At 38.4% G+C, this 13,404-nt stretch overlaps 2 protein-coding genes across 2 annotated transcripts in view; one reads left to right on the forward strand and one right to left on the reverse strand.

Moving 5' to 3' along the window:
- The window catches only part of bltp3a (bridge-like lipid transfer protein family member 3A), a 43,839-nt gene extending 41,356 nt beyond the window's left edge, over window positions 1-2,483 (forward strand). Inside the window, exon 21 of the mRNA XM_056448957.1 lies at window positions 559-2,483. Within this exon, the coding sequence (XP_056304932.1) occupies window positions 559-669 (111 nt within the window). The 3' untranslated portion in view covers window positions 670-2,483. The remainder of the gene's footprint in view (window positions 1-558) is intronic.
- A 5,557-nt stretch (window positions 2,484-8,040) lies between these two features.
- On the reverse strand, window positions 8,041-13,097 carry taf11 (TAF11 RNA polymerase II, TATA box binding protein (TBP)-associated factor). Its single transcript, XM_056450013.1, has 6 exons — window positions 13,000-13,097; window positions 11,118-11,269; window positions 10,869-11,020; window positions 10,510-10,597; window positions 9,893-9,989; window positions 8,041-9,027 (listed from the first exon to the last, which is right to left on the reverse strand). Exons 2-6 carry the CDS (start codon window positions 11,259-11,261, stop codon window positions 8,897-8,899), a joined length of 612 nt encoding a protein of 203 aa, XP_056305988.1. The 5' UTR covers window positions 11,262-11,269; window positions 13,000-13,097; the 3' UTR covers window positions 8,041-8,896.
- Window positions 13,098-13,404: the final 307 nt, after the last annotated feature.

Genomic DNA, 13,404 nt, shown 5'->3' on the forward strand with positions numbered 1-13,404 from the left:
GATCAGCCAGTGACTGTCAGAACACAACACTGCTGACAGTCAATGACACAGTGCTGATGTTGTCTGAAGTCATTCTTACATGTGATTTCAGACACAATATTCAACAATATCATCTCATAACTCACAACATTATTATTAATTAGTATTATTAAACCCTGCTTCACTATTTTACTGAATGAGAAAGTCCGATATATGTATAATCCAGCTTTCCCTCAATCTCTCAAGACAGATTTATTTTCTCAGTCTATAGTCAGAGGATCAGAAAGTGAATTAGTGCAGCACAATACACTGATTCAGCATTAAATCCAACTGTAAATCATGTGTGTAGTGATCGTGATCGTGATTTTCCCAGTGCTTTAACTACGATTTCACTCAAGAACATGAGAAGACTCTTGAGTGCCATTGGATATTTTAATTACACGTCTGAAGCCTAAACCTCTTTTATTATTCATGAACGCACCTGCTGTTTATATCTTCTCTTATGTTTATTTACACCTGATTTTTTTTATTTAATTGAATCGAACACAAGTTTCCAAGTATTTTTAATTTCTGTTTCAGTCTCTGGAGTCCAGACTCGCTGATGTCCAGTCGGCTCTGGATAAAGCTGTGTGTGACCGCGAGCGTCTGCTTCACGAAGTCAGAAAACACAACCCGTCCTTCACCTTATGATGATGAACAAAGGGAAAAACACAGGAGGAAAATAACCTTGTAAATAAGAACAAGACACACACATGCATTAGCTGGCTAGAAAGTTCTCATCCATCCTATCCTTAAAGCAGTGTTTCCCAACCCTGTTCCTAAAGGCACACCAACAGTGCACATTTTCCACCTCTCCCTAAGCAAACACACCTGAGTCAACTCATCAGGACATCAGAGGAGACTCCAGAACCTGAAGTTAATGGGTCAGATGAAGGAAACATCCAAAATATCTACTGTTGGTGTGTCCCCAGAAAAAGGGCTGGGAAATACTGCCTTAAAGGAGCATTTGCTGGCCCAAAAGTTATCATCTATCCTTTCTTGCATCTTAAAGCAGTGTTTCCCAACCTTGTTCCTAAAGGCACACCAACAGCATGATTTAGATCATCTAAACATGGGATGCACATGAACTTTACCATGTTGTTTCTTTAGATTGTCTAAACCTGTGTTTCCCAACCCTGTTCCCGAAGGCACACCAACAGTACACATTTTCAACCACTCCCTAATCAAACACACCTGAATCAACTCATCAGGACTCCAAAACCTGAAGTTAATGGGTCAGATCAGCGAGATATCTTCAATACTGTCGGTGTGCCTCCAGGAACAGGGTTGGGAAACAGTGCCTTAAAGGAACACTAGAGTTTTTAGACACTAGAGGCTCATTTTACAAATCACTTAATTATGTTTTTGAGAGAGATGCTAATGGTCTAATCCGATTCAATGATTTATGCTAAGCTAAGCTAAAAGTGCTCTGAGCAAATCAAGAGATCAGCTGAATGGATTAAAAATGGTCACATTTAATTATATGTGAATTACAGGGGGGTTAAATTAATGGTTGATCCCCCTGAAGGACGTCAAAACTAGTTTTATGGAGGGGTCAGCTCTTTAATAGTGAGGAATGATTTTCTCTGAGCTGTACCTTAATTTTAATATTATTAATAAATAATAATGTTAACAATGAAAGTAATAGATAATATATATACGACCACCCCATAAGGGTTCATACCATTGTGAATACATGATCGTACCAATTAGTTTGTGCAACGAAAAAAAATCTTAAGGTGAAGTTTCACAAACTAATCTGAAGAGGTGATATTATTGATCGCGGCTGGTCTCTCATCTGTAATCTTTAGGAAGCCGATCGGATCATTTCAAACTTACTATAATAGCCCCTCTATCATTCCTCCCTTATCTTCGTTTTGTGAAGAACCCCCCATCCACCCCATCTCCTCCTTTACCAGGGGGAGCTCTCGAGAACTACCTGATCTCGTACTCCCCTTACATGCTCATCGACCAGGCGGGAGCTCTGGGATCAATCATCTCCGAGCTCAGGGTTCTCTCCCGGGACAGAACTCTTGAATCGACATCGTAAATGAGGAAAAATTAAAATATGAATAGCAAAATACTGAATGGATATGGATATATATATTGAAGAGTGTAGAGTAACCTCTGAAATAACTACTCAGAGGAGACCGCAGGTCAGAATACACTAAACATCCCTCAAAACATTGACTTTATTAAACCTTTTATTAGTTAATTAGACGTTATTTGTTTCTTAATTATTCCACAAACTAACATCAGTGTAAAGATGAACTCCTCGCCTGATCATCAGTGTGTAATGGGGTAATTAACTCTGTATAATGAGCCGATCTCACCCCAGAAACTGCAGTGTTCCTTTAATGATCCTCTTCAGTCTTCCTGTATAGTAGACTTTCATTGTGACAGATCTGATCTGAGGTCAGCAGTGAAACACACACACACACACACACACACACACACACACACACACACACACACACACACACACACACACACACACACTGCCCGGCGGATCTTCACTTCTGATCAGTGAGCTTCGCGCACATTACTGGTTCTTGTTCTCAGGACTCTGGTGCTGTCAGATGTGTGTGAGTGTTGTCTGTGTAGTGCTGCTGGACGTACGGGCTGTGTTCTGAAGCCCAGTGACTCTGGGTCAAGCAGGGCCGGTGGAGGGCAGCAGCAGCAGACAGGCTTTAGGAGAGAGCTGTGGATGTAGTGACTGCACCATAGTCCAGACATGCCTGAAGATCAACACATCACAGTGTTCCTGCATTTGTGCGAGTGTGTGTATACGTGTGTTTGTGTGCGAGAGTGTGTGCATGCGTTTGATTGCACATGCTGGTGTGTGTGTGAGCATGTGTACATGTGCGCGTGTATGCATTTGTGCTAGTGTGCCTGCGTGTTTGTGTGTGCGAGCGCGTGTGTACATGTGTTTGTGTGCATGCGTGTGTGCATGAGTGCGTGTTTGTTTACGCAACCGAATGTGTGTGTATGTGTGTGTGTATGCATGTGTGTGTGTGTGTTCCTGAATTGAGCTGAACAGAAGCTCTTTGCTGTTACTGCACTGTCTCAGTGGTGAAGATCAGCCGTCCTCTGAGCTTTTACTGTGGTACTATAGTCTAGTAACCGGTTTTACCGCGGTAACTCCCCCGTCAGTGGTTAAACTCTGCTTGTGTACAGATCTCTGAACATCAGTGCCATATGAGCCGCTGCGCACATTTCTTCAGTATTACCGTCGCACACACGACTCCAGATGTGTTGTGTTGTACTCTTTCATTTACAGTATTCCTGCAGTCATCAACTCTGAGACTGGTGTGTAGAGGAAAACTAGTGTGTGTTCATATTAATTTGCTCTGAGGCGATGTGTTTTAATGTTTTTACTAGGAAATGTTGGAGATAATGCTGTTTAGAGTTTTTCAGTTGCTTGTTTTGGAAGATAACCCATATCAGAAGGTTAATTTTATTGATTGGACTTTATAAATTGAAAGCTAGTCATGATTGAGCATCACGGATGTCCATCTCCACAGTGCAGGAAAATACATCACACTTTAGTAAATCATCAATGAATTAAGAGAAGTCAAACATAACAGCGGAGACACTGAGTCGAGATGATTTAATTAATGAATTAATAATTAACATCCTCGTTTACTTCTCATTTCAGCTGCTTTTGATGTTGAAATTGCCAAAAGTTGACTTGATTTAATATTAGCTTGTACGTCTTCTAGCTCATCTTGACTGAAACTTGACTTAATTTATAGTTTTGACTTTAATGTAATAATTTCTTCTTAATATACACTTACTGGCCACTTTATTAGGTACGCCTTACTAGTCCCGGGTCGACCCCATTTTGCACTCAGAACTGCCTTAATCCTTCATGTCAGAGATTCAACAAGCTACTGGAGATTTTGCTCCATATTAACATGATAGGATCACACAGTTGCTGCAGATTTGTCGGCTGCACATCCATGATGCCAGTCTCCCGTTCCACCACATCCCAAAGGTGCTCTATTGGATTGAGATCTAGTGACTGTGGAGGCCATTTGAGTACAGTGAACTCATTGTACTAATGAACTCACTAATGGACCCAAAGTGTGCCAAGAAAATCTCTCCCACACCATTACACCACCACCACCAGCCTGAACCGCTGATATAAGGCAGGATGGATCGATCATTTCATATTGTTGAGGTCAAATACCGAGTGCTTATTTGAGTTACTGTTGCCTTTCTATCAGCTGGAACCAGTCTGGCCATTCTCCTCTGACCTCTGGCATCAACAAGGCATTTGCGCCCACAGAACTGCCGCTCACTGGATATTTCCTCTTTGTCGGACCATTCTCTGTAAACCCTAGAGATGGTTGTGCGTGAAAATCCCAGTAGATCAGCAGTTTCTGAAATACTCAGAGCAGCCCGTCTGGCAGCAACAACCATGCCACGTTCAGCGTCACTTAAATCCCCTTTCTTCCCCATTCTGATGCTCGCTTTGACCTGCAGCAGATCGTCTTGACCATGTCTACATGCCTAAATGCAGTGAGCTGCTGCCATATGATTGGCTGATTAGACATTTGCGTTAGCAAACAGTTGGACAGGTGTACCTAATAAAGTGGCCGGTGAGTGTCCACATCCTATTCTTTTATTTTAACTCAAATAATTGTTGCAATAACCTTTGCCAGTTTTTAATTATTTTATTATCATTTTTACATTGTGATTTTATTTGTAAGACTTGATTGTTTCTCAGTTTTCGATTTACTAAAGCATGATGTGTTTCCTCAGTGTCAGAAATGGACATTTAATTTATTATATAGTATTTTTATTTTCCTTTTTTATTTTACTTAATTTAGTTTTTTATTCTATTTTAGTTTTAATTTAAATATTATTTTTTCATACGTTTTTGTTAAAAGGAAAATATTATTCTGCTCACTCGAATGTCAGATTATTTTGCTTAATTTACTGAAATCCTCTCTTCATTTGAACTCATTATTTCTGAAAACAGCACAGTATTTTATTCATGTCTAAATGCTTCTTGATGTATGAGTTTTTTGTTTGCGGTGCACATCTGGACTGATCTATCAGCAAACATCCAAATGTGAGAAAATAATAGCTATAAATGTGAAGGTACTTTTATTTTGAAGGTGTTTAAGACCTGGAGCGTGTCTGTGCTTCAGCTCTCAGTCAAATGTGTAGCGTTCAGATACACTACTCTCTCCCTCTCTCTGTTGGTGTATTTAGACTCCTCTGTCTTCCAGAATCCTGTGGGAAACAGGTTACAGTCGTATGAAGACATGTCAGTAGATGTTAGTGTAGAATTAATACCAAAACAACTTCATTCAGTGCATGGAAGAAAACAACCTCGGTGTTTATGCATGAGTTTACTTGAATTCTTTCACAAGTGCATCCTCATCATCATCATCATTAATGTCGACGCTTTATTTAATGACTTTAACTGTAGATGAGTGGTCAGACTGAGTGTGCTTTGTTCTGATTTGACTAACTGCGGTTTGTAGGTGTGTGTTTGGTACTAAACTATGACGTGTGTGTGTGCGTGTGTGCGCGCAGATGAACTGAATGGTTTGTTGGATGATTGTTTTGTGGATATTTCTCAGTAATGCTCACAGTAATTGAATGTTTCAGAACAGATCAGAAACAATATCAGCTCAGATTAGATACCAAAGTCTGTCATTCCAATACCAATGAGAAGATTTCACATCAGATTCATCAACTAATGTGAATCTGCAGTAGCTGTGCTTCCATCCAGCATGTTTATTGCGTACAAATGGCTTCATCTAGATGTTGAGATGTCCATACATTTGGAAAACATTCATATAAAACATATGTGCACAACTAGTAGGATAAAAGGTTTCATTTGAGAAGAATAAATGCGCATAAAGTCTGCCGTAAACACATTTAGTGAATGAACTCTGGGCTTCATCAGTGTGTGTGATGTGATTGGGGTTTTCATTCATTTTATTTTCGGCTTAGTCCCTTTATTAATCTGGGGGCGCCACAGCGGAATGAACCGCCAACTTATCCAGCACATGTTTAACACAGCGGATGCTCTTCCAGCTGCAACCCATCTCTGGGAAAGTGATTCGGTTTTTAACAGATAAAATATTTTTGCGAATATTTAAGCAATATTGCAGTTTTGTGCATAATTTGCATCTAATTTGCATATTTGGATGGAAACACAGCTATTAAACTGAGTTTCTAGAGAAACATCTGAGATGAAGTCAATGTGGATTGTCACCCAGATCAGTGTGGGATTGTAGGATTACAGGGCGTTTTCTGTAAGTCTGAGTTGATTCTGAAGGGATTGTCCTCATGGTTTTGCTTCTCTGAGGTTTATTTTGACCTGTGATTGCTTCATTACAGTGTTTCAGTGTTCTCTCATGCTTTATATCACCACTATTGAAGTCCTGGAACAAAACATTCAAACAAAACTGATATTTTGTTGGTTCTGTGAACCATAACTGTGTGAAAATATGTCAAGATCAATGATTATCATCAATAAAATGTTTCTTAAAGGTTAAAACTGCATTTCTTTTATCAAACAACACTTGCATGTTTTAATAAAACTAAGTGTTTAGGGTTTACACGCGTCTTAAAAGTGCTTGAGTTTCAGACATATGAATTCAAGGCCTGGAAAGTAGTTGAAAACAAACAGAGGTGCTTGAATTTAAAGTGTGTGGTGTTATTTCAACAACTGTGCTGTGCTGCTTTCAGAAAATGAACAGAAAACCAGAGGAATTCTTCATTTATAAACCGTACATTTACATCTTGCACAAGATCTATGACATATAATGACATATAATGCACATTAACACTGTGGCCTCACAGTAAGAAGGTCGCTGGTTTGAGTCTCAGCTGGGTCAGTTGGTGTTTCTGTGTGGAGTTTGCATGTTCTCCCCGTGTTGCTGTGGGTTTCCTCCGGGTGCTCCGGTTTCCCCCACAGTCCAAACACATGCGCTATAGGGGAACTGATCAACTACATTGGCCGAAGGTAAGAGTGTGTGACTGAATGAGTGTGTATGGGTGTTTCCCAGTACTGGGTTGCAGCTGCACAAGCAACCACTGTGTAAAACATGCTGGAATAGTTGAGAGTTCATTCCACTGTGGTGACCCCTGATAAATAAGGGACTAAGCCGAAAGATAATGAATGAATGCTGATCATTTTTATTTTTCTGTGTTTGAACATTACTGTGATATTCCTACTGTAAATATAAAGAAGTCATCGCTGTGACCCAGAAGTTGCAGAGACTTTTATTTCAGTATGTTGATGTGCTTCCAGGTGAGATTGAATATTAAGTAGGGGGTGTGGCTTTTATTTATAATCATCATTCCCTCATGATGATTATTAAGATTCCTATACAACAGTGTTATTCTACTTCATTTCATTTGAATATTAAATAGACATGAATAAAACACCTTTCTAGAGAGCTGAGCAGGAGAATGGGAATTATATGAATGTTCAGGATCATTCTCAGTGTTCAGTTGTGGCCTGTGGTTATTTTGAATGTATTTGAGTGCCATAAAGGTGTCAGGAAGTTTAACCTGCTGCTTTCAGATCAGTCTGCTCCATCTGCTGCTACTGTGGTGCTGTTAATCTAATGTAAACCCACAGATCCTGTGAAAATAATGTAAAGGCTGATGGCTTTTCACTTGCATGTTGTTGTTTTACTATTAAAATCTACTCTTTTTATCTTCTGTAGGTTAGGGGTAAAATATGGTCATCCTAATAGTTTCATAACATTTCTTTGACTTCTTTAAATCACCAGCTGACCCCCCCCCCCTCCCCCCCTTTCACCACTGTATTACACTGCTGCTTGTTCTGAGTTGCAGGACGTCAAGTATGGTGGGACACGTCACTCCACCTGACGTCTGATTCCTTTTCATCCGACTCTGTTTTGCCTGATGTCTTTAAGTTTGATGCCTTTTAGTTAGTTTCACCCAGTCCTGAGAATGAAATAATCATCTAATAAGAATGAAAAACTGCAGGGTTTTGTACAAATATTTAATTTTAATCTAATCTAAACATTTCCAATACACACACGGCATCAAAACTGGCATCACACACACTGATTTCAGAATTAAAGCAACATCAGGCTACAAAATATTTCATAATAAAAAAAGAGTCCTCATTTCTATATTTTACAGCGAGGAGATGTGAAATATACTGCATGTAATGTCTTCACTAGCATGCATTAATTGTAGATATCAGTGCTGGGCAATGCTTAATCACATCCAAAATAAAAGTTTGTGTTGACATACACAATATATATGTGCGTGTGTATTATATATATATATTTATTTATATTTAATTAGTATATGTGAGACACACGCACACATAGAAACAAAGGTAATTCAATTCATATAATAAACACACACATTTTATATCTAAATATCAAGATTTTCTCATATCCATGTGTGTATTTATATATAGATAATAAACAGACAGCCCACACACACTTAAATTCTCTTATTGGGGATGTGATTAATCTTAGCTCAGCATGTATAACACATTCACTTCAGTTTGATCCTCCAGTGGTGCTGCAATTACAAACCCAGCAGCAGATTAAGACGAGATCCTCATGGGTTTGACAGCAAGTCCTCACAATGCACAATTTATTTGCATTGCGGATTCTTCATTTGTTCGCATCGTGACATTGCATTTTCTTCCTGTGTTTACATTATGAGAATTTTCTGTCAGACCCAAGAGGATCAAATCTTAATCTGCTGCTGTTATTTGTAGTTCAACGCGTTTACTTCAGTTTCAATCTCTCGTGGCCACCGTATGATGCAGATAACAGAGCAGACCAAATCTAAAGCTCATGACGATCACCACATCAGCTGCTCAGCCATGTCTCCATTAGATTCTCCGACATGGTGTTCAGTGGAAGAGGATGTGTTTGTGTTTGGAGCTGGGAATCTGCTCTCGGCTCTTCAGTCTCCGCACAGCTTCTCTCATGTGTTTGGGCTGCAGAGGCGGAGTGTCCCCCCACTTCTCACACACATCCAGAGCTGAAGACCAACAAGAAAGAAATACATTATGGAGAAGATCAGAGCACATCACAGCTGTCCTCAGGTCTCTACACTGACTCTCAGTTACATTCAGAATAGATTTTAAAGTATTATTACTGCTCTATAATTCACTGAATGGCCTCAATACATTACAGATATACTCACTGAACACAAACCTAACAGGTCACTCAGATCTTTAGGATCATATAGAATCTCCAAGAGTTCAGTCAGAGCAGGGGGAATCAGCTACTAACAGCGCCCCCTGCTGCTGGAATCAGCTTCCAGAAATGATCAGATGTGCTCCAACATTAGGCACATTCAAATCAAGACTGAACACACATCAGTTTAGCTGTGCCTTTACTGAATGAGCACTGTGCTGCGGCACACACACACACACTAGTGTGTCTCTCTGTTCTCTTTCATTCTTTTATAACCTGTTTAACACATTTTCATCTGTTTTTAATCATTTTTTTTGGTAGTTTTGATTTTCTTCTCTCTTTTACTCCTGTTTATGTAAAGCACTTTGAATTCCCACTGTGTATGAAATGTGCTATAGAAATAAACCTGCCTTGCTATCTTGAGCTCAATCTTCAACACACACTCTAGAGACATCAGAGACGTGTAATAGGTCTTCTTTAAGGAAAAACTCACTTAACTTTGACTCATTAGTTCTGAAAACAAGACGTTTTATTCTCGATTTTAGAAAGTTTAGACATTTGTTTTCAACGGGAACACTGAGCACATTTAACCTTTACTGAATTAAACTCTGACTGAGCTAAAGAGTCTTAGCTTTAGACATCTGGACTAGAAACAAGACAAAAACTCAAGATAAGAAAGAGTTTCAGCAGTGGAGCGTCTCACCAACCTTCTTCAACTATCTCTCCAGCAAACACTTTGGCGATCCCTGACATGGCGATGACCACGTTTTGAGAGACCGATGATCCTGTGATGGACTGAATCAGCTGGAAGACAGAAATAACTGTACTCATGCACTATTCTATGGTATTGTGTAGTATATTAGTGTAAGTAGTGCATTCTAGTAGTGTCTTATATAAACAAATGAGTCAAAATGAAGAGAGTTTTCCTTAAAACAAGTGAAATAATCTGACAATGAATGGAGTGAGCTGAACATTTAGCCTGTTTAAGGAGAAACTCTCTTCGTTTTGACTCATTATTGCTGAAAACAACACTATATTTGATTCTTGTCTTGAAAACGCTTCTTAATTTAAGAATTGATTTGTTTTAATCAGTAATTTTGACCACATTTAAAATTCCTGTGAGGCGATTGTGCTACCCACTGCGCCACCGCGTCACCCGCAGGACTACACAGCAGCTCAATATTCTCAGATTAAATTCAGGCAAACTTAAGTAGACACTGACTAATCAAAAATGACCACCCTGTACCAGACTTTATAACCCTCTCTCTAAATTGATGAATCAACTTTTAATTCTTTTTAAGAGCCTGTTATGTTCAAGACTTACTCTTTTAATGGCTGCCTTTGGGAAGGCCGAGCGCCTGTACATCTCATAGCGGTTGAGCTGCTCTTCAGAGAACGATGACACTAAAACTCTGGAACACGATCGATTATTAATGTTATTATGATAACACACACAATAGAGCAGTGTTTCCCAACCCTGTTCCTGAAGGCACACCAACAGTACACATTTTCCACCTCTCCCTAATCAAACACACCTGAGTCAACTCATCAGGACATCAGGAGAGACTCCAACACCTGAAGTTAATGGCTCAGAAAAGGGAGACATCCAAAATATGTAGTGTTGGTGTGCCTCCAGGAACAGGGTTGGGAAACACTGCAGTAGAGCATGTACACAAAGCTTACTGCATCTTCTGGATTTCATCTTCATCCACTTTCTGCCGTTTCTCCTTCTTCTTGTCGTGCGGCTCCACTTTGAGTTTTTTGGCAGGAGGAGGATGAAGAGATGAAGATCCCTCCTCCTCTTCTTCACCAGCGGCAGCATCTTCAGCAGACCTCTGAAGAACACAGTGAGGCATGGTTGAGTTATTTGCATGTGAATTAAATTAATGATATACAACAGACAGTTCATAATGTGCAGGGAGAGCCAGAAACCTGATTGACCATCTTGTCCTCCTCTTTTACAGCAGAGTCAGAGGTCTTACTGCTGCCCTCCGGACCCTCACAGGACCCCTCGTCCGGTTTGGGTCTGTCCACTGATGTGCCCGTTTCAGGTTTCACGCGGGCCGGGTCTGCCATGCTTTCAGCTGATGGATCAAAAGTAGAAAGGAATATGGAATATGGAAATTATTGACATTGATGTATTCTGTTTTTCTGTGATGAGTGAGTCTCTGATCTGATTCCAATTGAGCACTGCTATAATGCTTTACTTACTTAGAGTTTGTGTCTTGTTCCTAGTCCAAATGTCTAACGAAGCCTTTTCTAGACCAGCACTAAATATAGTGTTGTTTTCAGAAATAATGAGTCAAAATGAAAAGAGTTTCTCATTAAAACAAGCAGAATAATCTGACAATAGCAAAATACAATCTACAATGAAATGAAGCAGAATAATCTAGCTTTTCCTTTTGACATAAGATCATTTCTCTTCCTCCATTGTCAGATTATTCTGCTTGTTTTATTGAGAAACTCTCTTCATTTTGACTCAGTATTTCTGAAAACAACACTATATTTAGTGCTGGTCAAGAGAATGCTTTTTGATTTGAAGATATTTAGACTAGAAACAAGACTAATAATCTTGTTTGCAGTGTAGTGGAGTCACAATCTGACTCCAAATCAATTCTTAACCTACATTTTCCATATTTTTCATCTTTGGAACTTTACATTTTAACCAGAGTTTAACAGAGTTTCTATGCTTGTGTTTCATGATTGGAATATATATATATATATATATAATTATGCAAGAATTATTCTGGATGAACATGATTGAATGTAAAAAAAACCCTGGCAAATTACAATATAATAGAGGTAAAGTTGGTTTTATATTCGCACATTCGTTCATTTAGCCGTCTCTATATTGTTTACCATGTTACTTTGAATATTCGGTCTGAATTAGCATGTAATTATGACTTCTAAACAACATTAACACTGTCTAATTCACTGTGAATGCTGTACTTTGATAGTCATTTGCTGCTATGATTCCCCTATTTAGAATTTGCAAATAATACTTCTGACATTATATTATTAAGGAGAAAGTCTGAATATCTCAATATAAAACCAACTTTCCCTCTATACAAAAATCAATTATGAAGAACAACTTGTTATATTACAAAAAAGAGAGCAAACATTACACAACATTATTTAAATATTATAAAAATATTTTTACATATTCATTTTCTACTCACGATAATGATATATTATTAATTTTCAGCTGATTTCATTGTTTGAATATAATGCCCGTTTATTTATTATTCTAATCAAATGATTATTTATTAATTTGAGTTTAATATTTAATTACAATCTTTGAAAAACAAACAAACATTGGAATTTTTTATTGGTTTATACCATTAAGAAAAAAAATTAGGGAACATTTAAGGGAAAACATGTGAAAACAGGTAACCATTGACTTGTAATAGGAAAAACAAACTCTACAGAAGTCAGCGGTTACCGGTTTTTAGCATTCTTCAAAATATCTACCTTAGTCTTCAACAGAAGAAAGAAACTCATGAAGGTTTGAAACAAGGAAGAGTTAACGGTGGGGGAATTTTCATTTTAGGGTGAACTGTTGCTTAACATAGTCATTGTTGACATTTTAGTGGGTGTCTTCTATAAATCATTATTATTGATCGTGAAAAACGCGATTAAACAGGAGTCCATCTAACGTACAGAGGCTGTATTAACGTTACACTCGGTCATGTGTAATGACGCTTTACTCAGGTGAAAACGGTAACAGTCATACGATGCTGTGCAGCTTTAGGAATTTGACACGTTTTAGACCAAATAAAGTCGAATATTCATAAAGAAATGATTCAAAACATACCTAAGACCGAAAACCCCGTAAAAAATAGTGTTTATAAACACGATGTCCAAGGAGTGTTATCTGACGAGCGCATCAGACCGACACTGTAAACATGAGCATATCCGGTCAACTACAAAATAAGAGTCCGCACAAGAGTCTACAGCCATAGAAAGCAGTGTCTTAGTTTTAAACACTTGGTGGCGCACGATACTAAGAATAAAAAAGACTATAGAATACGCCTCAACTGGACTAATAACTCTGATTTAATCCATTACAACTCACTCGAGCTTTTAGTTTAATTGCAGTAACCCTTTATTTATTCATAATTATGTATTTATTTGATTGATATTCTCAAATGATTAAATCACATTTAAATTTACCCCTTATACAATAATTACATTTTGATGCTTAGTTTTAAATAATATA

This window comes from Danio aesculapii, chromosome 23, assembly GCF_903798145.1.
Source record: "Danio aesculapii chromosome 23, fDanAes4.1, whole genome shotgun sequence".
Lineage (NCBI taxonomy): Eukaryota > Metazoa > Chordata > Actinopteri > Cypriniformes > Danionidae > Danio > Danio aesculapii.

Excerpts from the sequence above, each read along its gene's own strand:
- taf11 (XM_056450013.1), bottom strand. The coding sequence starts at position 11,261 with ATGGCAGACCCGGCCCGCGTGAAACCTGAAACGGGCACATCAGTGGAC. Across the intron at positions 11,021-11,117 it reads AGGACAAGATGGTCAATCAG|AGGTCTGCTGAAGATGCTGC; the intron begins GTTTCTGGCTCT and ends TGTGTTCTTCAG. Across the intron at positions 10,598-10,868 it reads GATGAAATCCAGAAGATGCA|AGTTTTAGTGTCATCGTTCT; the intron begins GTAAGCTTTGTG and ends ATCGTGTTCCAG.